The following is a 24,465-nucleotide window of genomic DNA, read 5'->3' as shown; positions in this document are numbered from 1 at the left end:
TCAAGGAGTTCTGTTCTCCTACACATCTGCATGTATGTGTTTGTTTGTGTGTGTTTATCTATATACACATACACAAACATATATGGACAACAATAAAGGGTGCCTTCTTTGTAATGGAACAAGGAATACATTTGATAAGTTGTCTCATGAAAAATCAGAGAAAGGCTTATAATTTAAAGTTCTGTGTTTTGTTAAACAATGCAAAGATTAAAATTATCATTAGGAGTTTGTATTTTGAGAGGACATGCTTTGGATTCTTACCATATGCTAAGATAAAAGGATTCCAGCAAGTTTTTGCCAACAGTTGACCAATTGTGGGGAATCTTTCAATAATTGCACTTGAATCCTATAAAAGAAAATTATGTTTTGGTCAGTAAAAGGACACTACGCAACTCAGAAAAGCCTGAACTGCCATTATAGGTTGAGGGAGCTTGAATGTTTCTTGTTTAGCATATATTTTAGAAAAGTAGGGGGAGAAAAAGGTTAGAGAAGATCTTTAGGTAAGTAATTCTAATAAAGTTTAACAAGCAATCACCATACTTCATCCTTAAACCAGGCCACCAAAACTAAGAAGTATAAGTTTAAGTAAAATCAATATTATTGCAGCATTAACTTCATTTTACTCATATTTAAGTCAAGAAAGGCCACTTTATCTAAAAAATAACAAAGACTGCATAATAGTGAAAAAAATATATAGGTGATTAATATCTATATAACACCATATGTTCATCCTGGGGTTTTTTTCTAACATAATAAGAGAAGTTCCTGAGTCAGCTCCAGTAGCGCTATCTCAAAGAAGGTTTAGCAGGACAAGAACTCTGGAACTTGTAAAAAGAAATAAAGGCAGCCAAAGCATATAGATACATATCTCTGTTTATTACTATTTTGATTACTATATGCTAAATGACATCATACTTGTCTGCAACGACCTAAAACCTGACACAAAAAATGATCAACCAAATAGAAAACAGCTTAAGATTAAAAAATACACTTGCTGTTGTACACTTGGCCCTTTCCCATTTCTTTACCTTTCAAGAAAGTTAAAAAATAAGACCAAACTGGGCTAACATGCACGTAAGCTGAAATGATAAGCATTTCCTACTGCTGAAGCAATAAATTCCTCACATTTGTCTGAGCATCAAGGTCAGTCCTGGACTTTCTGGAATCACTTTAAGGTCAAGTTACAAAAGTCTCATTGCCAAAAAACAATTTTAAAAGTTAGCATTAGTTGTTCATACAGACAGTATCTTTTCTTCTACTTTCTAAAGACATGTGAACTCATATTATCACTATGAATTATTCTTCAAATTTCCTACTTGCTTCTTTGATTAAGGAAAGAAAAGTATAACACAAGAACATCTACATTAAATGACAATTTTGCTTTTCATTTTGAAATTAGAAAATAAGTATAAACAAATAATATTTTGATATTATGAAAATACATTAATTCACAAAAATGCCTATTGCAATGAAAATAAGAAATCTTATGTCAAAATGAAAAAATACCAAATTTTGAACATAGTAACTTATACAACAATAGTGAAGACACTCATAATCTTAATATTCACAAGAAAAGTCCACTTAAAATATTTATAAAGAAGAGATCTTGGGCTTCCCTGGTGGCGCAGTGGTTGAGAGTCCGCCTGCCGATGCAGGGGACACGGGTTCGTGCCCCGGTCTGGGAAGATCCCACATGCCGCAGAGCGGCTGGGCCCGTGAGCCATGGCTGCTGAGCCTGCGCATCCGGAGCCTGTGCTCTGCAAGGGGAGAGGCCACAACAGTGAGAGGCCCGCCTACCACAAAAAAAAAAAAAAAAAAAAAAAAAAGAAGAGATCTTAACATTTATCATCTCTTAGTAGAGCCCACTTCAGAATAGGGTTGCGAAAAGAGTAAGCATTTCAGCAAACCCTTCAATATTTAAAAGATACAAAGGCCTTTAAAAGAAACCCAATTATTACCTGACAACAAGTGTCAAAGTCTTGTTTATTTAAAAACAACTTGATTGGTCGGGAAGTCTCATGTGACAATATAACTAATCAAGAAAGAAAAGACTGAAGTCATAATGAATCAGACACTAGGAAACCATATCCCGTCTACAATATTTACAGGTAATTTGTCTGTCTAATCTTTCAATACGTTAGGTCAATACCACAAGTCCCTGGACTGCATTCAGGCTTAATAAAATCTGGTAAAGAGTTCCTGATGTCACAAAATAACCTTATTATTTTGGTCCACTACTCACCATCTCTTTCAAGGATTCATACAACTGCCTCAGGAACTCCTGGAACTGAGGCAGGTGAAGACAGGTGTCTTGTTGGGTTTCCAAAGTGGATGCCTGGCCCCACACGGAAAGCTTCTGCATCCAAAACTGAAAATCAGAAGGAAGGCCTACTGAATCTTGAGCCATCTCAGAAAAAGAGAAAAGGTGATGTACCTTCACAGTGGTTTGTCACACACTGAAGGAAACAGTGAACACACATCAAATCTATAAGAAAGGGGGAAAGAAATGAAACATTTAAAAAAGGATCTTTTATCAATGCCTTCATAACCACTGATGAGTGAAAGGAGGATTACAAGGGACCAAAATAGCATGCCTTCTGTGAAGTCATCTTTGAGTTATTTTAAAATGTGTCACCCAGCTGTATCTCCAATTTTTACCATCTGAACTTTTTATCATGAGTAATATCATTACACTAAAAGTCATTATACCTCCATAGGAACATGCTAATTATGTACAAAAAGCACAGCTGATAATACTTTATATCTTCTTTTTAAGATTGAGCTATTTTTAAATGTTCTGAATATGAAGTTCATTTGAGTATTTTAATGTAATGGGAAATCAAAAACATCCATGGGAGTTTCATAATAGTCTGTGCCTAAGAAATGTTTTTGAAGTTCTTATGTTTTATATGCACTTCTGGCTTCTCATTTAGGTGTAAAAAAAATCTCTATGCATTACTGTCTAATGAATTTTCTTCCTAGTTTCTCAATTCTGAGAAAAAAGTAAAATAATTCATTCCACATGCACCAATTTGAACAATCTGCTTAATTTAATTAATGACTGCTATATATGCTTGGTCTCCATTCACAAGAAGAAATCATATTTTGGTAAAATAAGATAAACTCCAATTGTTGAGGAGGTATGCCAGTCCTAAGTGACAGAAAATAAAAACTCACAAACCTGACTTACCACATCTGAAGTACATGTTAAAAAGAATAGTGGAGTTACATGCAGAGTGAGCGAGTACCTCAGGCAGAGATAGGTAAATAAACTCCAGGTGCCTCACCACCATCCCAGCTCCTTGCCATCCACACCCATGGGAAGCATACTGGGCAAAGAAGGGAAGGCTACTTCTCAACAGGTGCAGGCTTTTACAGACTCATAGTTTCCTGGGGCAGGGATAATACTCAGCTATGTAATTTCAAAAGATTACTCTGCAAGTGGTAAGTGAGTTTAAATCTTCAACAGTGATAATTAACAGATAAAGTGCTCCCAATTAAATGCCAATAACATCAACAATGGAGGTTTTCATTGCTAAACAGGAAAATAAGAAAAGAAATAGGAAGATTGTACAATTTTGCTGCAGTGCAAAAAAAATCTAGACCAGGAAGATGAATGTTTTAAAATAGTACAAAAAATTTAGTTTTGAAAAGTACCATAAAATATTTTAAAAGTTTAATTACAGAGGGAATATATGCATACTGTCAAATGGCACATACATAGCCAAAAATCTAGATGTCTGATTCCTCTTTCTCTATCTTCTTCATCCAAGCCACCACCAATACCTGTCAATTCTACCTCTAAAATAAATATACATGATTTCATTTGACCTCATTCATTTCTTTCCATTTCCACTACTGCCATCCCAATCCCATTCCTGTCCATTTCTTCCCTAGAGTCTTCTATCTGGTCCCACCTATTCATCTCCAGTTCATTTTCTACACTGTCAACAAAAACAACTTTCCCAAATGTAAATCAGACCTAGTACACTCCTGCTTAAAACCCCCTTTAATACGTTCCTTGGAAGGAAATCTCAACTCCCTGCAGAAAAGATACCGGCTCCTTACCAGAGTCTCCAAGGCCTTGTAAAACATAGCTCCAGCACATCCTCCCATGTCCTATGTTGCCTCTCCCCAGCTGACCAGAGTCCACTCCAGGCCTTTCATCTGTTTACCAACACACCAAACCTTCCTTCCAGGCTTTTCTGCGATGCCTCCACAGCTCTGAGCACACCGGTTAATTACCCTGGGCATTTATTTGTTCACTCAGTTATTATTGCCTCTACTGGTACATGCATTCTCTGTCTTCCTTGAATTTAGCCCAAGTCTAGAAAATACTCAATAAATGTTGAATGAGGAAATATTTTTCAAAGTATAGTTCTAAGCTAAATGTTATAACAAAATGCTTTTCCAGGTAGAGCAATTTAATTTTTAAAAGGTAACTCCCCCCAAAAAGAAATTTTGAAGGTATTTTTATGTTACCTATGTAAAACTTAATTATTAATATCCCATTTTATAAATATAGTAATAGCTTACATATTCATATAATTACTATGCTTTTGGCAATATATTAAATACCTTATGCATACTAGCTAATTTGATCCTCACAACAACCCTATGAAATGGGTATGTACTACTATCCTCATTTTACAGAAGCACAGAGAGATCATGCAACTGCCCAAAGAAAGATTATGTAAAAGCCAAAGGAAGTAACTGTTAGTAACTAGCAAAGCTATGGTTGTGGAATTTGAATTCAAAGACTTCAGCTCTAAAGTCCATGCCCTTAAACAAAGAAATAAACTGAAGAAACAAATTGATGAATTTCTAACATGTTTCATATGGCTCTACATGTAAGTCAGTTTAGATATTTAGGGATATCAAATTGAAGAACTTTTTGATAGAAGAAACAAGAAACTATTTTATTTTAACAAAATTACAAACAACCTTTAGTTTAGCAAAGGAAATGCATCTGACTGTTTTAAATGGAAAAAGCTTTAGGGATCATGCAGTGCAGTGGTCCTGGATGCTCTATTTCACAGCCTATCTGGGGAGTGGGGGCAGTGGGAGTAGGGAGATGATAGTGGCTGTGAAACAGGTGGTACCCTGGTTGTGATGGTAGCAGTGGAGGTGCTGCTGGCATTTACTGTCCAAGAGCCAAGGATGCTGAACACACTGCAATGCACTGGGACAGCAGCTCAAAAAGGAAAATGGTCTTCCCCCAAAGGCCAACCAACGATGCCCCTACTGAGAAATGCTGACCTAATCTGCACACTCTGGAATGGGCATCTGTTGGTTTTGCCTGTTTATCACTTGCCATTTTTAGTTATAACACCTTACTTTTCCTTTAGGGAAGTATCTCCCCTATATTCCCCAAGTCTTGGCAGGTCCATTAATCAAGGTACCTATGCCATCAGTCAAGGGGTGAGACGATGATTCAAATTAGGCAAACTAGGGGCTTCCCTGGTGGCGCAGTGGTTGAGAGTCCGCCTGCCGATGCAGGGGACACGGGTTCGTGCCCCGGTCTGGGAAGATCCCACATGCCACGGAGCGGCTGGGCCCGTGAGCCATGGCCGCTGAGCCTGCGCGTCCGGAGCCTGTGCTTCGCAACGGGAGAGACCACAACAATGAGAGGCCCACATACCGCAAAAAAAAAAACAAATTAGGCAAACTAGACTCTCTACTGGGAATCTGAATCTTGAGCAGATTGCCATAAAGGTGGAACTAAGTCATTCAAAGATTCTCTTAGTCTAGATCCCTATGTCATCTCCTTAACAAGGTATGACTTTTCAGCTTTCTCTTTAATTCTGTCAGCTACCCAGAGGCCGTCTAATTTTTTTTTTTTTTTTTGCTTAAATTAACCACTATTGGTTTCTGTGATTTTCAGTAAAAGAACACAGGGCTTCCCTGATGGTGCAGTGGTTGAGAGTCCGCCTACTGATGCAGGGGATACGGGTTTGTGCCCTGGTCTGGGAGGATCCCACATGCCGCGAAGTGGCTGGGCCCGTGAGCCATGGCCGCTGAGCCTGCGCGTCCGGGGCCTGTTCTCTGCAACGGGAGAGGCCACAACAGTGAGAGGCCCACATACCACAAAAAACAAAACAAAACAAAACAAAACAACACAAACTGATATAGTCTGATGTTATACAGTATCGGATACAAACTGATACCAGATAGTGGGCTGCAGACAACAGACCTTTGGATAAAGGAGGGGAATTTAGAACTGCTACTGGGCCAAGTCAGGTAAAATGACAGTGAAACTTCTGTTCCTATTAGGGAACTGGAAACCAGAAGTCCATGGAAGAAGAAGGTAATACAGATCAATGAGGCATCACCCTCACACAGGGGTCCTGAATCATTATACTCTTCTAGTAGGAATGGCCAAGTGAAACCACTTGACTATCAAAAAAAAAAAGTCACATATCTGATGACTTGCAGAGAACCTCACTGCCCAGCTGAGGGGCCAATGGGTCTTGGCCAGTCAGTGATATTAGGCTGTCATAAATGTAATCAAATGGTGACTCCAACTCAAGGTGTACTTTTAGATATGAATCCTAACTGGAGCAAATTAACACTACCCTTGGCACATAGAATACAGTTAAGAAGCTGGTAAATGCATTTCTCCATGGCGATAAACTGAGGACATGAGAAAGCAGTTGACTTTCATCTGACTCAAAGATATCAATTCCGGATATAGCACATTACACTGGTCTACCATATTGAAGATATCAGGCTGATCAAAGTAGGAAGATACGGATGCCTTGTTTGTATTCCATATGGTGGGATATAAATCCCATGAACATACAGGGCCTGCCACTTCAGGAAGTTTCTTGTAATCCAATGGTCTGTGGTCTGGTCAGGATATGCCCTTTAAAATGAGGATATACCAGAATCTAGTACCAGTGGTTGCCTCCATTGTGGAGACCTAAGTAGATGGATGATAAGTGCAGGAAAGGAAATGTCCTTTTCTGTACTTTTACTGTACACCTTTTTGCACCTTTTCAATTTAATGCCATGTGTACTAGTTACTGACTCAAAATTAATAATAATAAACAAACAAAAAAGAAAGTGAATGATAAGTGCTATACCTTACACCTGCTAAGAAGCAAAATGCTTGGCTGATACCTCTGGGATTCTGAAGGTCACATATACTACATGGGTTTTAGACCATTTACCTGCTTCTACCCACCTGCCTGGCAAGGAGGAAATGTGGGTAGGCCCAGAGGACTAATCACGACACAGCTAATCTGTCCACACTGAAGTGCTCCGCCACTCAGCTACGATCCAGCAGATCCGACACTCTTAAAAGCCTGTGTGGAAGACCTGGATTCTGGAAAAACCTTAGGGCAGGCCTCAGTGACTGGACTGATCTTCCAAGCCACAAAGCTGGGTGTACCCAGCAGCACTCTATCATCATGTGCAAATTATGCCTGCTTGGTCAAAATGCATGAGTGAGGTTTTTGGATGTTATCTGTATATGTCTTGCTTGCTATGTCACATAATTTTTAAAAATTCCCTTCTCTTTCATTTTCCCCTCTCCTACGACTGCATATATAAAGTATATGATTAGTAGATAAATTTGCTAAAATCTATAATTTACAGATAATAACAAAGATGGGAAAAGGAACTGACATTATCCAGAACCTCTGGACTTCAAGCTAGACGCATTAACCAGGCATTACTTTGAATTACCTCCCTTTTTGGAAGGAAGAGAAAGCTAAATTATGTTAGTGGAAAGTGTTTTAAAAATTCTTTGTATGGAAAGCAATAGGTTTGAATGTCTTGAGTAACCAACAAGAGACAGTGGGCGTATCTGTTGTTTTTGCCCGCCTAACACCCTTTTCCTGTTCTTTTAATATACAGTCAGCACTCCCTATCCACAGGTTTTGCATCTGTGGATGGAAAATTTTTTTAATTTCAGAAGGTTCCAAAAAATTTGCCATGCACCCGCTACTATTTACAAAGCATTTACCTTGTATTTACAACTATTTACACAGCATTTACATTGTATTAGGTATTGTAAGTAATCTAGAAATGATGTAAACTATATGGGAGAATGTGTGTAGGTTATATGCAAATATTATGCCACTTTATACAAGGGAATTGAGCAGCTGTGGATTTTGGTATCTGCGGGGTCCTGGAATAAACCCCCTGCAGATATCAAGGGACAACTGTATACGCACCCCACTTATGCTCTGAAGAACTGCCCTTCTTTTCCATATAGTTTTAATGAGACTGGTTTGCCTCCTCAGAAGTGGAAGAGTTACACAAGTCTAACAGATAAAACTAACAGCTAAGGAATACACTATACAAATAAAATGAGTTTATGCCCTTTTTATCTGACATAAACCGTAGACTTTCACCCATTAAGGAGAGTACTTTATGATGATCTCACTTAAAACACAAATTGTGTGGCACAAGTGAAATTCTTTTTATGATGTTTTCTTTCTTTTTCTTTTTTTTTTTCTTTTGGTACTGTTCAGTGAGTATTTTTTAGTATTCAAAAAAAAAAAAGTAGGGCTTCCCTGGTGACGCAGTGGTTGAGAGTCTGCCTCCCGATGCAGGGGACACGGACAGGTTCGTGCCCCGGTCTGGGAAGATCTCACATGCCGCGGAGCGGCTGGGCCCATGAGCCATGGCCGCTGAGCCTGTGAGTCTGGAGCCTGTGCTCCGCAACGGGAGAGGCCACAACAGTGAGAGGCCCGCGTACCGCAAAAAAAAAAAAAAAAAAAAAAGTAAACAGCCAAATGAATCCTATGTACCCTTTAAACAGTTCAAACAATTATCAAGATTTTCCATTTTTAAAGCAAATCACAGATACCATATCACTTTACTCAAAATACCTTGATCTGTGTCTCTTTTTTATAAAGACTTAGAAGAAACTTAACTACAATATCTCTTTCATATCCAATAAAGCCAACAATGCTATCATCTAATAGCCCTTCTATGTTCAAATTTCTTAAAAACTTCCCTTTATATTTGGATCGTTTATATTTGGATCCAAACAAGATCCACACATTGAATGTAGTCAGTACTGATATTTCTCCTTTAATCTGTAACAAAATGATGTAAAAAAAAAAAAAAAGGCTTCTCTAATCTGTAACAAGTACTCTTCTTTTTTTTTTAACCTCTTCATATCATTTATCCCCGGGAAAAACCAACACATTTGACCTACAGAATCTCTCACACTTGTGCATTTAGCATTTCTTGTGGTGGTCTTTAACATGTTTTGCTCTCTCTTCTATATTGCTTGCAAACTGATAGCTAGACCTAGAGGTTTCATTAGATTCAGGGTTAGTTCTTTTGCAAGAATACTTCATTTGTGGTGTTGAGTTCTTTGAATCAAATCAGAAGTCACATATAATATCGGGTTGTCTCATGTATCATAATGTTGAAACTGATCAGTGGTTTCAGGTATTGTCAAACAAATCCATCCATTATAAAGTTCACCACCACCTTTTCTCTAATGGTTTTAGGATCTTCTGATGATCATTTTAGGTCCATCAGAGGTTGAAAAATAGTGATTTTTCTAATTTTATCCATTCTCCTGCTATTATGATGTTTCCTGACGTATAGAAGTTTTACATTTTTAGGTAGTCAGGTTAACAATCTTACCTTTGGAACTCCAATGTATGTCTCTCCAATCCTGTGAAATTGCCAAAAGTCTGCTAACTTCTCTCACTTTTAGTAGTACAGGCCCTCTTCTAGGTTCTTGGTCTCTCCCAGCTTCTCAAGAAGTGACAAATGCCCCGAGGTTGAAAAGCTGCTGTAAAATGTCTGCTCAGAACTTTGCACCTCCCTTCATCCCAAGATCTTAACCCTTGAGTCATGAGTACCTTCATAGTTCTCCAGTATCTTCCAAATATGTTTTATCTGGCTTTTCTAACCACTCTAAATTAGCTGGAGGTAAAGTCTATAATAAGTTCTCTTGATTAACCAGGATAGGTGAGGTAGAAAAAAGTATGATACAGACTATATTGAATGCAAACATACTTTCTTTAAAATTGCACCCAATTTCAGTACTATTTCAGACTATATAGTTGAGACCAACCTTCCCGCTGAAAGTTATTCTATAAGGCTACATGAAATATAAAAACATAATTCAAAAATCACCAAAGAAACAGCAAGATAGTGCGGAATTTTCAGAGAAAGATCTTGGCACATAAGGTGGCACAGGCCTAGGGAGGCTTTTCTGATCCTGAAGAGGTAGTTTAAAGACAAAGCAGCAATTCTGACAGCCTTGCTAGAGAGTAAAAGTAGGAGGCCAGGCCTGTCAAAGTGAGGTCTTGGTAAACCACCCCACATTGAGGACTGCACCCACAGAGGTCCACCCTGAGAGTATGGGTGACCCAGAAGTAAACCAGCCTGCATACAGAATACAGCCTAACTATGAAACTGAAACTGAATTAAGGTGGTCCCAGGTTGCTAGTGCTGCTAGGTACCTGCAAGATGCAAACAAAATTCCTCTCTGGAGAAAAATAACATCATCATACCTTTCTAATTATTTCTGAAAATAATTTTTCAAATCCAACAAAATTAAATAATCAAAGACAGGCACACAGGAAGAAAAGAACACATGAACAAGAACCCCAAAACAATGGACAAGAACAACAACAACAAAAAACCCCAAAACAGAGACGTACTCAAGATAGTTCAAAAACTATAAAGTAGAGACTTCCGGGTAAGATGGCGGAAGAGTAAGACGCAGAGATCACCTTCCTCCCCACGGATACACCAGAAATACAGCTACACGTGGAACAACTCCTACAGAACACCTACTGAATGCTGGCAGAAGACCCCAGACCTCCCAAAAGGCAAGAAACTCCCCACATACCTGGGTAGGGCAAAGCGGAGAGATTCCCGCACAGAGGATCGGTGCCGAGCGGCACTCACCCGCCCGAGAGGCTTGTCTGCTCGCCCGCCAGGGCGGGCGGCGCTGGAAGCTGAGGCTCGGGCTTCGGTCAGAGCGCAGGGAAAGGACTGGGGCTGGCGGCGAGAACTCAGCCTGAAGGGGGCTAATGTGCCACAGCTAGCCGGCAGGGAGTCCGGGAAAACTCTGGAGCTGCCGAAGAGGCAAGAGACTTTTTCTTCCCTCTTGGTTTCCTGGTGCGCGAGGAGAGGGGATTAAGAGCGCTGCTTAAAGGGGCTCCACAGACGGGCGCGAGTCACGACTGAAAGCGCGGAGCCCAGTGACGGGCGTGGGACGCTGGGGCTGCTGCTGCCGCCGCCAAGAAGCCTGTGTGCGAGCGCAGGTCACTGTCCACACCGCCCTTCCGGGAGCCTGTGCAGCCCGCCACTGCCAGGGTCCCGGGATCCAGGGGCGGCTTCCCTGGGAGAACGCACGGCGCGCCTCGGGCTGGTGCAACGTCACGCCGAACTCTGCCGCTGCAGGCTCGCCCCGCACTCCGTGCCCCTCCCTCCCGCCCGGCCTGAGTGAGCCAGAGTCCCCGAAGAGGCTGCTCCTTTAACCCTGTCCTGTCTGAGCGAAGAACAGACGCCCTCCGGCGACCTACACGCAGAGGCGGGGCCAAATCCAAAGCTGAGACCCAGGAGCTGTGAGAACAAAGAAGAGAAAGGGAAACCTCTCCCAGCAGCCTCAGAAGCAGCGGATTAAAGCTCCACAATCAACTTGATGTACCCTGCATCTGTGGAATACATGAATGGACAACAAATCATCCCAAATTGAGGAGCCAGGAGTCAGTGCTGTGCCTCTGAGGTGGGAGAGCCAACTTCAGGACACTGGTCCACAAGAGACCTCCCAGCTCCACATAATATCAAACGGCGAAAATCTTCCAGAGATCTCCATCTCAACACCAGCACCCAGCTTCACTCAACGACCAGCAAGCTACAGTGCTGGACACCCTATGCCAAACAACTAGCAAGACAGAAACACAACGCCACCCATTAGCAGAGAGGTGGCCTAAAATCATAAAAAGTCCGCAGACACCCCAAAACACACCACCAGACGTGCACCTGCCCACCAGAAAGACAAGATCCAGCCTCATCCACCAGAACACAGGCACTAGTACCTTCCACCAGGAAGCCTACACAACCCACTAAACCAACCTTAGCCACTGGGGACAGACACCAAAAACAACGGGAACTACGAACCTGCAGCCTGCAAAAAGGAGACCCCAAACACAGTAACATAAGCAAAATGAGAAGACAGAAAAACACACAGCAGGAGAAGGAACAAGATAAAAACCCACCAGACCTAACAAATGAAGACGTAATAGGCAGTCTACCTGAAAAATAATTCAGAATAATGATGGTAAAGATGATCCAAGATTCTATTTCCCAGATCCAAAATCTTGGAAATAGAATAGACAAAATGCAAGAAACAGTTAACAAGGATCTAGAAGAACTAAAGATGAATCAAGCATCGATTAAAAACACAATACATGAAATAAAAAATACTCTAGATGGGATCAATAGCAGAATAACTGAGGCAGAAGAACGGATAAGTGAGGTGGAAGATAAAATAGTGGAAATAACTGCTGCAGAGCAAAATAAAGAAAAAAGAATGAAAAGAACAGAGGACAGTCTCAGAGACCTCTGGGACAACATTAAACGCACCAACATTCGAATTATAGGGGTTCCAGAAGAAGAAGAGAAAAAGAAAGGGACTGAGAAAATATTTGAAGAGATTATAGTTGAAAACTTCCCTAATATGGGAAAGGAAATAGTTAATCAAGTCCAGGAAGCACAGAGAGTCCCATACAGAATAAATCCAAGGAGAAATACGCCAAGACACATATTAATCAAACTGTCAAAAAGTAAACACAAAGAAATCATATTAAAAGCAGCAAGGCAAAAACAACAAATAACACACAAGGGAATCCCCATCAGGATAACAGCTGATCTCTCAGCAGAAACTCTACAAGCCAGAAGGGAGTGGCAGGACATAATTAAAGTGATGAAGGAGAAAAACCTGCAACCAAGATTACTCTACCCAGCAAGAATCTCATTCAGATTTGATGGAGAAATTAAAACCTTCACAGACAAGCAAAAGCTGAGAGAGTTCAGCACCACCAAACCAGCTTTACAACAAATGCTAAAGGAACTTCTCTAGGCAAGAAACACAACAGAAGGAAAAGACCTACAATAACGAACCCAAAACAATTAAGAAAATGGGAATAGGAACATACATATCGATAATTACCTTAAATGTAAATGGACTAAATGCTCCCACCAAAAGACACAGATTGGCTGAATGGATACAAAAACAAGACCCATATATATGCTGTCTACAAGAGACCCACTTCAGACCTAGAGACACATACAGACTGAAAGTAAGGGGATGGAAAAAGATATTCCATGCAAATGGAAACCAAAAGAAAGCTGGAGTAGCAATTCTCATATCAGACAAAATAGACTTTAAAATAAAGACTACTAGAAGAGACAAAGAAGGACACTACATAATGATCAAGGGATCGATCCAAGAAGAAGATATAACAATTGTAAATATTTATGCACCCAACATAGGAGCACCTCAATACATAAGGCAAATACTAACAGCCATAAAAGGAGAAATCGACTGTAACACAATCATAGTAGGGGACTTTAACACCCCACTTTCACCAATGGACAGATCTTCCAAAATGAAAATAAATAAGGAAACACAAGCTTTAAATGATACATTAAACAAGATGGACTTAATTGATATTTATAGGACATTCCATCCAAAAACAACAGAATACACATTTTTCTCAAGTGCTCATGGAACATTCTCCAGGATAGATCATATCTTGGGTCACAAATCAAGCCTTGGTAAATTTAAGAAAATTGAAATTGTATCAAGTGTCTTTTCTGACCACAATGCTATGAGACTAGATATCAATTACAGGAAAAGAGCTGTAAAAAATACAAACACATGGAGGCTAAACAATACACTACTTAATAACGAAGTGATCACTGAAGAAATCAAAGAGGAAATTAAAAAATACCTAGAAACAAATGACAATGGAGACACGACGACCCAAAACCTATGGGATGCAGCAAAAGCAGTTCTAAGAGGGAAGTTTATAGCAATACAATCCCACCTTAAGAAACAGGAAACAGGGCTTCCCTGGTGGCGCAGTGGTTGAGAGTCCGCCTGCCGATGCAGGGGACACGGGTTCGTGCCCCTATCCTGGAAGATCCCACATGCCGCGGAGCGGCTGGGCCCGCGAGCCATGGCCGCGGAGCCTGTGTGTCCGGAGCCTGTGCTCCGCAACGGGAGAGGCCACAGCAGTGAGAGGCCCGCGTACAGCAAAAAAAAAAAAAAAAAGAAAAAAAGAAACAGGAAACATCTCGAATAAACAACCTAACCTTGCACCTAAAGCAATTAGAGAAAGAAGAACCAAAACACCCCAAAGTTAGCAGAAGGAAAGAAATCATAAAAATCAGATCAGAAATAAATGAAAAAGAAATGAAGGAAACGATAGCAAAGATCAATAAAACTAAAAGCTGGTTCTTTGAGAAGATAAACAAAATTGATAAACCATTAGCCAGACTCATCAAGAAAAGAAGGGAGAAGACTCAAATCAATAGAATTAGAAATGAAAAAGGAGAAGTAACAACTGACACTGCAGAAATACAAAAGATCATGAGAGATTACTACAAGCAACTCTATGCCCATAAAATGGACAACCTGGAAGAGATGGACAAATTCTTAGAAATGCACAACCTGCCAAGACTGACTCAGGAAGAAATAGAAAATATGAATAGACCAATCACAAGCACTGAAATTGAAACTGTGATTAAAAATCTTCCAACAAACAAAAGCCCAGGACCAGATGGCTTCACAGGCGAATTCTATCAAACATTTAGAGAAGAGCTAACACCCATCCTTCTCAAACTCTTCCAAACAATATCAGAGGAAGGAACACTCCCAAACTCATTCTACGAGGCCACCATCACCTTGATACCAAAACCAGGCAAGGATGTCACAAAGAAAGAAAACTACAGGCCAATATCACTGATGAACATAGATGCAAAAATCCTCAACAAAATACTAGCAAACAGAATCCAACAGCACATTAAAACAATCATACACCATGATCAAGTGGGGTTTATTCCAGGAATGCAAGGATTCTTCAATATACGCAAATCAATCAATGTGATACACCATATTAACAAGTTGAAGGAGAAAAACCATATGATCATCTCAATAGATGCAGAGAAAGCTTTCGACAAAATTCAACACCCATTTATGATAAAAACCCTGCAGAAAGTAGGCATAGAGGGAACTTTCCTCAACATCATAAAGGCCATATATGACAAACCCACAGCCAACATTGTCCTCAATGGTGAAAAACTGAAACCATTTCCACTAAGATCAGGAACAAGACAAGGATGCCCACTCTCACCACTCTTATTCAACATAGTTTTGGAAGTTTTAGCCACAGCAATCAGAGAAGAAAAGGAAATAAAAGGAATCCAAATTGGAAAAGAAGAAGTAAAGCTGTCACTGTTTGCAGATGACATGATACTATACATAGAGAATCCTAAAGATGCTACCGAAAAACTACTAGAACTAATCAATGAATTTGGTAAAGTAGCAGGATACAAAATTAATGTACAGAAATCTCTGGCATTCCTGTACACTAATGATGAAAAATCTGAAAATGAAGTCAAGAAAACACTCCCATTTACCATTGCAACAAAAAGAATAAAATATCTAGGAATAAACCTACCTAAGGAGACAAAAGACCTGTATGCAGAAAATTATAAGACACTGATGAAAGAAATTAAAGATGATACAAATAGATGGAGAGATATACCATGCTCCTGGATTGGAAGAATCAATGTTGTGAAAATGACTCTACTACCCAAAGCAATCTACAGATTCAATGCTATCCCTATCAAACTACCATTGGCATTTTTCACAGAACTAGAACAAAAAATTTCAAAATTTGTTTGGAAAAACAAAAGACCCCGAATAGCCAAAGCAATCTTGAGAACGAAAAACGGAGCTGGAGGAATCAGGCTCCCTGACTTCAGACTATACTACAAAGCTACAGTAATCAAGACAGTGTGGTACTGGCATAAAAACAGAAAGATAGATCAGTGGATCAGGATAGAAAGCCCAGAGATAAACCCACGCACATATGGCCAACTTATCTTTGATAAAGGAGGCAGGAATGTACAGTGGAGAAAAGACAGCCTCTTCAATAAGTGGTGCTGGGAAAACTGGACAGGGACATGTAAAAGTTTGAGATTAGATCATTCCCTAACACCATACACAAAAATAAGCTCAAAATGGATTAAAGACTTAAATGTAAGGCCAGAAACTATCAAACTCTTAGAGGAAAACATAGGTAGAACACTCTATGACATAAATCACAGCAAGATCCTTTTTGACCCACCTCCTAGAGAAATGGAAATAAAAACAAAGATAAACAAATGGGACCTAATGAAACTTCAAAGCTTTTGCACAGCAAAGGAAACCATAAACAAGACCAAAAGACAACCCTCAGAGTGGGAGAAAATATTTGCAAATGAAGCAACTGACAAAGGATTAATCTCCAAAATTTATAAACAGCTCATGCAGCTCAATAGCAAAAAAACAAACAACCCAATCCAAAAATGGGCAGAAGACTTAAATAGGCATTTCTCCAAAGAAGATATACAGACTGCCAACAAACACATGAAAGAATGCTCAACATCATTAATCATTAGAGAAATGCAAATCAAAACTACAATGAGATATCATCTCACACCAGTCAGAATGGCCATCATCAAGAAATCTAGAAACAATAAATGCTGGAGAGGGTGTGGAAAAAAGGGAACACTCTTGCACTGCTGGTGGGAATGTGAATTGGTACAGCCACTATGGAGAACAGTATGGAGGTTCCTTAAAAAACTAAAAATAGAACTACCATATGACCCAGCAATCCCACTACTAGGCATATACCCTGAGAAAACCATAATTCCAAAAGAGACATGTACCAAAATGTTCATTGCAGCTCTATTCACAATAGCCCGGAGCTGGAAACAACCTAAGTGTCCATCATCGGATGAATGGATAAAGAAGATGTGGCACATATATACAATGGAATATTACTCAGCCATAAAAAGAAACGAAACTGAGCTATTTGTAATGAGGTGGATAGACCTAGAGTCTGTCATACAGAGTGAAGTAAGTCAGAAAGAGAAAGACAAATACCGTATGCTAACACATATATACGGAATTAAAAAAAAAAAAAAAGTCATGAAGGACCTAGGGGCAAAACGGGAATAAAGACACAGACCTACTTGAGAATGGACTTGAGGATATGGGGAGGGGGAAGGGTAAGCTGTGACAAAGCGAAAGAGAGGCATGGACATATATACACTACCAAACGTAAGGTAGATAGATAGTGGGAAGCAGCCACAGAGCACAGGGAGATCAGCTCGGTACTCTGTGACCGCCTGGAGGGGTGGGATGGGGAGGGTGGGAGGGAGGGAGATGCATGAGGGAAGGGATGTGCGAACAGATGTATATGTATGACTGATTCACTTTGTTATAAAGCAGAAACTAATTTAAAAAATTAAAAAAAAAAAACTATAAAGTAACTAAGAGGGTCCCTTATGAAGATGAAAGCCAAAATTTCATCAAGGAACTGAAAATTATTAAAAAAATGACCCTGTAGATGAAAAACAAACAAACAAAAAAAGCAGGAATTCTAGAACTAAAAAAAAAACTGAAATTAAGAATTCAACAGACAGGTTTAACAGCTAATTAAACACAGTTGAAAAGGGATTTGATAAACTTGGAAGATATATTAGAAGAAACTATCCAGAATTCAACATGGAAAGTAAAAACAGTGGAAAAATACAGAAGAATGGATAAGATACACAGAAATACAGTGAGAAAAAGCTAGAAAACCTATCTTCAATGCAATGAAAGGAAGAAAGGACCAACCTAGAATACTACACCAAGCTAAAATACTCTTCAGGAATAAAGGTAAAATAAAGCCCTTTTGACACACTGAAAGAATCTGTCACCAGTAAACCTGCTCTAAAGGATGCTCTTCAGGAAGATGGAAAATGATTCCAGATGGAAGTCTAGAGATGTCAGAAGAAATGAAAAAATAATAAAAAATGATAAATACATGTGAAATTTTAAATTAACACTTATGATATAAAATAAGAATAGTATTATTGGGGTTTTATACATATATATACTGAAATTAAAATATACAAAACAACAGTACATATGCCAGGAGAATGACAGACTAAAGATTTCTAAAGTCCTTGCATTTTCCAGGAAAAGGAGGATAAAAGTGTTAACATTCGACTTTAACAATTCAAAAAAGCATACCATAATTTCTAGGCTATCCGCTAATGGAAGAATAAAAGATAGTATAGAATCTCCAAGATATCAGAGGAGAAAAATTCATAGTAAAAAACACTTAACCCCCAAAAGGGCAAGACTGGAGAGAAAAGGAACATAGAATAGACAAAATAAATAAAAAGCACACAATAAGATGGTAGATTTAAACTCAAATATATCAGTAATTATATAATATGCAAATAGATTAAAATCTACAAGTAAAAACCACAGATGATCAGTTTTGAAGTTTTTAAAAAGCTAAATGTTGTTACAAAGACACATCTAAAATGTAAGGATGTAGGAATAACAGAGAGGCTAAAAGAAGAATAAGGAAAAAAATGCCATGTTAACCTAACCAAAAGAATCAAATAGAGAGGGTGGGAGGGAGGCGCAAGCAGGAGGGGATATGGGGATATATGTATATATATAACTGATTCACTTTGTTACACAGCAGAAACTAACACAACATTGAAAAGCAATTATACTCCAATAAAGATGTTAAAAAAAGAAAATCAAATAGTTTCAATTTAAACACACTTTGGGGCAAAAAGCATTACTAGAGGTAAACGGAATCACTTCATAATGATAAAATGTTTAATTTACCAGGAATACATGACAATTTAAGTTTGCATGTACACAATAACATGGGAATGTAGAACAACATATAAATCTTAAAATATAACACAAAAATTAACATAACTACAATGAAAAATAATAAATTCCAATCATAGCAGGAAATTTTCACACACTTCTCTCGGTAAATCATACGATAATCAGACAAAAATCCATGAATTACAAGTTTTCCCTCAAAGCACACTCTAAGCTTATGTGTTTATGTACACTAGTAGAATGCTCGTAGCAGTATTATTCATAATAGACCTAAATTGAAAACAATCTATGTGCCAATCAAGAGTAGAATAAATAAAATATTCATACAAGGGAATACTATGGAGCAATGAAAATGTAGAAACTACTACTACAGTCATAGAGATGAACTGACAATCGCTGGTTGAGAGAAAGAAACCAACCCATAAGAATATATAAGGTATGATTCATTTATATAATGTTCAAAAACAGGTAAAACTAAACTGTAGTGATTACTCCAAAAAAGCCAGGAAACCTGCTACATTTAGAGGAAAGGAAGCAGTATAATTGGGAGGGTATGTGAGAAAGGCTTTCAAGATGCTGGCAATATTCTATTTATTGACCTGGATGGCAGTTACATATGTATTAATGTTTTAATAATTTATTAAAGTATAAATCATGTTTATGTACTTTTCTACATGTATTATTTCTACAACTACAGAAAAATTGTTTTAACTTCTAGCTACATATTTGCCATACAGATATCACCCCAAAGGTAAGGAAAAAAAGAAAACATAGTATAGTTTGTAAATGCGAATCAAGACATAAAGTACTTGATGAACATAATAAAAGGTTTTAAATTGTTTAAATAGTCTGCATTTTCTATTTTTTAGTTCAGTTCTCTGTTTGAAAAAATTAAAACCACCAGAATTGGCCAGGGATACAGTTCCAGCGCTTGCTTCCTCTTCTTTATTCCTGTCCTCAAAATGTCCCCATTTTCCCAATCCTGGCTCTGAGGAAGAGAAAATCAACAGCCTTCTCCCTCCATCTCCCTTCCCTTAGCTATATGGCTACTGCTTTGCCCTGTGAGGGCCATTGCCACAAGAAGGGAGAGACATCCAATCTACTACGCAGGGGAGGATAACTGGTGAGAGCATGAGGTGGTCTGTGCTCATGTACGAGGCAGTGTCCATGTATCTCAAAAAAAAGAGAGAGAGAAATGCATGCCTTGTAAAATGGGGATGATTCTTCAGATTCATAGTGATTTCAACTTTTTTCACAAATGCACTGATTTTTTTATACCAGTTAATCTGCACACTTACTACACAACTGAGAATTAACTATACTTTTGATTGATACCACATCTTTTGATTGGTACAAAAATCCTTGATACTGCCCTGAATGTAAATCCTTGGCTTTCTTATGATCCTGCTGAGTGTATAGGCCCTCACATGGATGTCTACGCCTATATTCATTTCATACAAACAACTAAAGAAATATTGTTTAGCATCTTTTATTTAAGAGCATAAAAGAAAGGTGGATGCTCAATGACATCTTTCCTCAAAACTCAAGATTTTAAAAAGTATGTTGTGCACGCACACACACACACACACACACATACTAATGTATACTAACGTAGCAAAAGCAAAGGGCATGGAAAGTTAGAAGGAGATCCCCTTTTTCATTTCTTGAATATTTCTCTTTTAGCACATTTACACAGGTTCCTAAGGAATCAAACCATGTTTTCACCTTCTCCACATACAGAGACTAAAAATAACAGAAATTGCTACTCTCCTCAGTATATATATCCAAAAGAAAATAAAATGACCTTCAGAAATTCTCATGAAGAGTGAACTAAAGGGAAAGTCCTATGAGCAGAGAGACCTAGACACCTGAATGGAAACGACTGTCCTGTGAAAGATTCCCATGTGCTTGTTCATGTCCCTGTTTCCTGCTGATCAGAGGAAAGCAGGAGGTGGGAGGGGGAGGAGTAAAGTGGCAAGGGAAACCAGCTATGGGGTCCAGCAAACACCTGAGATACTGAAAAGAGACAGGGTCAAAATGGTGTCAGGTTGGGATCACTGCATTTGCCCTTCCCCTCTCATCTATAAATTGGTCAAAAGTTACTTTGTTGCTTGCCAAGTACTATTCTATGTACTCAAATCACATGGCACAAAGATACACTATTGCATACCCTCAATACCCTCAATGTCTATGATGGTTCATACTCAGACTCAAAGTACAGCAGGTGAGAGAGAAGTAATACTTCAGGGCTATAAGATTCCCCCATTTTGGTTGACTTCTGTTCTTTAGTAAAAGGATATATTCAAAAGCTTCATAGAAATGTCGACACAAGGTATATGGATTTCACCAGGCACAATTCATTAGAGTAGAAGGAAATAAAAGCATCAAAACACTTAACGTACTGTCTGAAGAAAGCTGACAAAAAGTGAAGAAACAACTGGGAAGACAGACTGGAACAAAGTGTCCTAATTCATTAAAAACAAAAACATTTCCCTTAATTTAGAAATCAAGAGGTTTAAGAACCTGGCAAGGGACAGCCCTAGGCCAGTGGTTCTCAAATTATCTTTCAGAAAGCAAAGTGGGCTCCTAAAGTTCTATGTTAACACCTGAGCATTTAAGCAGCCCCGACTTCAAAGAGCCACAAGCAGGGCTGCACAGTATGTCCAGTCTACCACAGTGCTAGGACCAGTGACCAGTAATGACATGAGCAATTTCAGCCTCTTGCTTAACATTATATGACATTATTTCCCCTCCTAAGTTACTATGTTTCAGGATGGAAAAATAAACATTCTATAATTTAACCTGATATTCTGGTCCTCCATTTGCATTACTGTTGGTTGAATGACACTTTCACATCTCAAATGGTGGTTCCATCTAGAAACATCTTAGAACTCAACCTTTTAAAGATTTTCTGAAAAGTCTAAAAAGAATCCCTACTCAGCTGATAAGATGAAGAATCTGGTACCTTTAAAGTTCTGTCAAAGGATACAATTGCCATGGATGAAAGAAAAAATATTTAAAAAATCATTTAGCCTTAATCATCGTTTTCTTTCATGGCAAATATGAGGTAATCTATAAAGCCATGTATGCAAATAAGAGTAGCCAGTGCCACATTTTGAATAGTGTGAGAAATTCTAAAGCAGTTACTGTAAATTAATCATGAGCAATGAAGTAATTACCAAGGTCCTACCATCTATACCTTCTAAACCAGTGCAGTGTGTAACACCTAGGATAACAAACGTGAAAATAACAACAGTGATATAGAGCTTTAAAGCTCTTTTAAAAATCACTTAGCAAAATGAAACCTTGTGTAAAAGTTCTACATACAAAATGGACAGACCCATGCAAATCATATATCTGATAAGGGATTAATATCCAGAATATACAAAGAACTATAACTCAATGATAAAAAAACAAATGACCCAGTTTTTAAAAAATGGGAAAAGGGCTTGACCAGACATCTCTCCAAAGATATACAAATGGCCAATAAACACATAAAAAGAAGTTCAACATCACTAATCATTAGTGAAATGCAAATCAAAACCACAATGATATACTACTTTATACCCACTAGGATGGCTATCATCAGAAAACACAAGAAACTACTACTACAAAGCTACATTAGTCAAAACAGTATGGTACTCCTACGAAAACAGAACTATAGGTCAACAGAACAGGATAGAAAGCCCAGAAATAAACCCACACACCTATGGTCAATTAATCTATGCAAAAGGAGGCAAGACCAGACAATGGAGAAAAGACAGTCTCTTCAGTAAGTGGTGTTAGGAAAACTGGAGAGCTGCATGTAAAAGAATGAAACTAGAACATCTTCTAACACCATACACAAAAATAAACTCAAAATAGATTAAAAACCTAAATGTAAGACCAGATACTATAAAACTCTTAGAGGAAAACATAGGCAGAACACTCTTTGACATAAATTACAGCAGTATCTTTTTGAATCTACCTCCTAGAGTAGTGAAAATAAAAACTAAAATAAACAAATGGGACCTAATGAAACTTAAAAGCTTTTACACATCAGAGGAAACCACAAACAAAACAAAAAGACAACCCACACAATGAAAGAAAATATTTGCCAAACGAAGCAACCAACAAGGGCTTAATCTTCAAAATATACAAGCAGCTCATACAGCTCAACATCAAAAAAAACAAACAACCCAATCAAAGGATGGGCAGAAGATCTAAATAAACAGTTGTCCAAAGAAGAAATACAGATGGCCAAAAAGCACATGAAAAGATGCTCAACATCACTAATTATTATAGAAATGCAAATCAAAACTTCAATCAGGTATCACCTCACACTGGTCAGAATGGCCATCATCAAAAAGTCTACAAACAATAAATGCTGGAGAGGGTGTGAAGAAAAGGGAACCCTCCTACACTGTTGGTGGGAATGTAAACTGGTACAACCATTATGGAGAACGGTATAGAGTTTCCTTAAAATACTAAAATAGAACTACCATATGATCCAGCAATCCCAATCCTGGGCATATATCCAGAGAAAACCGTAATTCAAAGAGATACATGCACCCCAATGTTCACAGCAGCATTATTTACAACAGCCAAGACATGGAAGCAACCTAAATGTCCATTGAGAGATGAATGGATAAAGAAGATGTGATATATATATATATATATATATATATATATATATATATATATATAATGGAATATTACTCAGGCATAAAAAATGAAATAATGCCATTTGAAGCAACATGGATGGACCTGGAGATTATCATACTAAGTGAAGTAAGTCACTTATATGTGAAATCTAAAAAATTTAAAATGAACTTATTTACAAAACAGAAACAAACTCACAGACTTCAAAAACAAACCATGGGGCTGCATGGTTATCAAAGGGGAAACGTCTGGGGAGGGATAAATTAGGAGTTTGGGATTAACATATACACACTACTATATATAAAATAGATAATCAACAAGGACCTACTCTGTATGGCTCAGGGAACTCTACCCAATATTCTGTAACAACTACATGGGCAAATAATCTAAAAAAGAATGGATATATGTATATGTATAAATGAATCACTTTGCTGTATGCCTGAAACTAACACAACATTGTAAATCAGCTATACTTGAATATAAAATAAAAATTAAATTTAAAAAATAAATAAAACTAAAGCAGATCTTGGATAAGCTGAATCTATGGCTTTCTTTGAGGGAGTTTTGGACCTTAGTGCTTGAGTTTCACCATTTAACACTGGTATGGGATATGTGACATCTTGGCCTTGAGTGGGGCAGGGAATCAGAACTGAGATGCCTACATGAAGGCTGTAACCCTTGAAGAGATACACCCTCAATAAAAAGGCAGATTAGTGAAAAACTGATTCACCAGCCTTGAGAAAAACAAAGCCTGTCCTAGTCTAGGCTCTGAAGTAGAAAAAACTTCCCTGTGAATATCTATGGGACAATATTTGGGGTTCGAATTTACCTTACCCACATAATCATGGAAATCCAACACCAAGAAATTAACATACAAATGATCCTGGAGGAAGGATACCTCTGTAATATTTGGCAGAAGC

The 24,465-nt window shown here is 38.3% G+C and overlaps 1 protein-coding gene across 5 annotated transcripts in view; it reads right to left on the bottom strand.

The window, feature by feature from the left end:
• Window positions 1-24,465, bottom strand: part of FANCC (FA complementation group C) — a 289,432-nt gene that overhangs the window by 189,407 nt on the left and 75,560 nt on the right. For 2 of the 5 annotated variants that reach the window (XM_081236412.1, XM_081236414.1), the window contains exons 2-3: window positions 2,243-2,485; window positions 262-346 (exon numbers count right to left, since the gene is read on the bottom strand). In XM_081236412.1, coding sequence (XP_081092538.1) covers window positions 262-346; window positions 2,243-2,407 — 250 coding nt within the window. In that variant the 5' untranslated portion in view covers window positions 2,408-2,485. Of the gene's footprint in view, window positions 1-261; window positions 347-2,242; window positions 2,486-9,612; window positions 9,742-24,465 lie in introns of those variants that run through there. The other 3 variants (XM_081236413.1, XM_081236416.1, XM_081236415.1) reach the window with 3 other exon arrangements.

Source organism: Mesoplodon bidens, assembly GCF_964165515.1.
Source record: "Mesoplodon bidens genome assembly, chromosome: 6".
NCBI lineage: Eukaryota > Metazoa > Chordata > Mammalia > Artiodactyla > Ziphiidae > Mesoplodon > Mesoplodon bidens.
The sequence above is the reverse complement of the archived record's forward strand: the minus strand, read 5'-3'. Positions and strand labels throughout refer to the sequence as shown.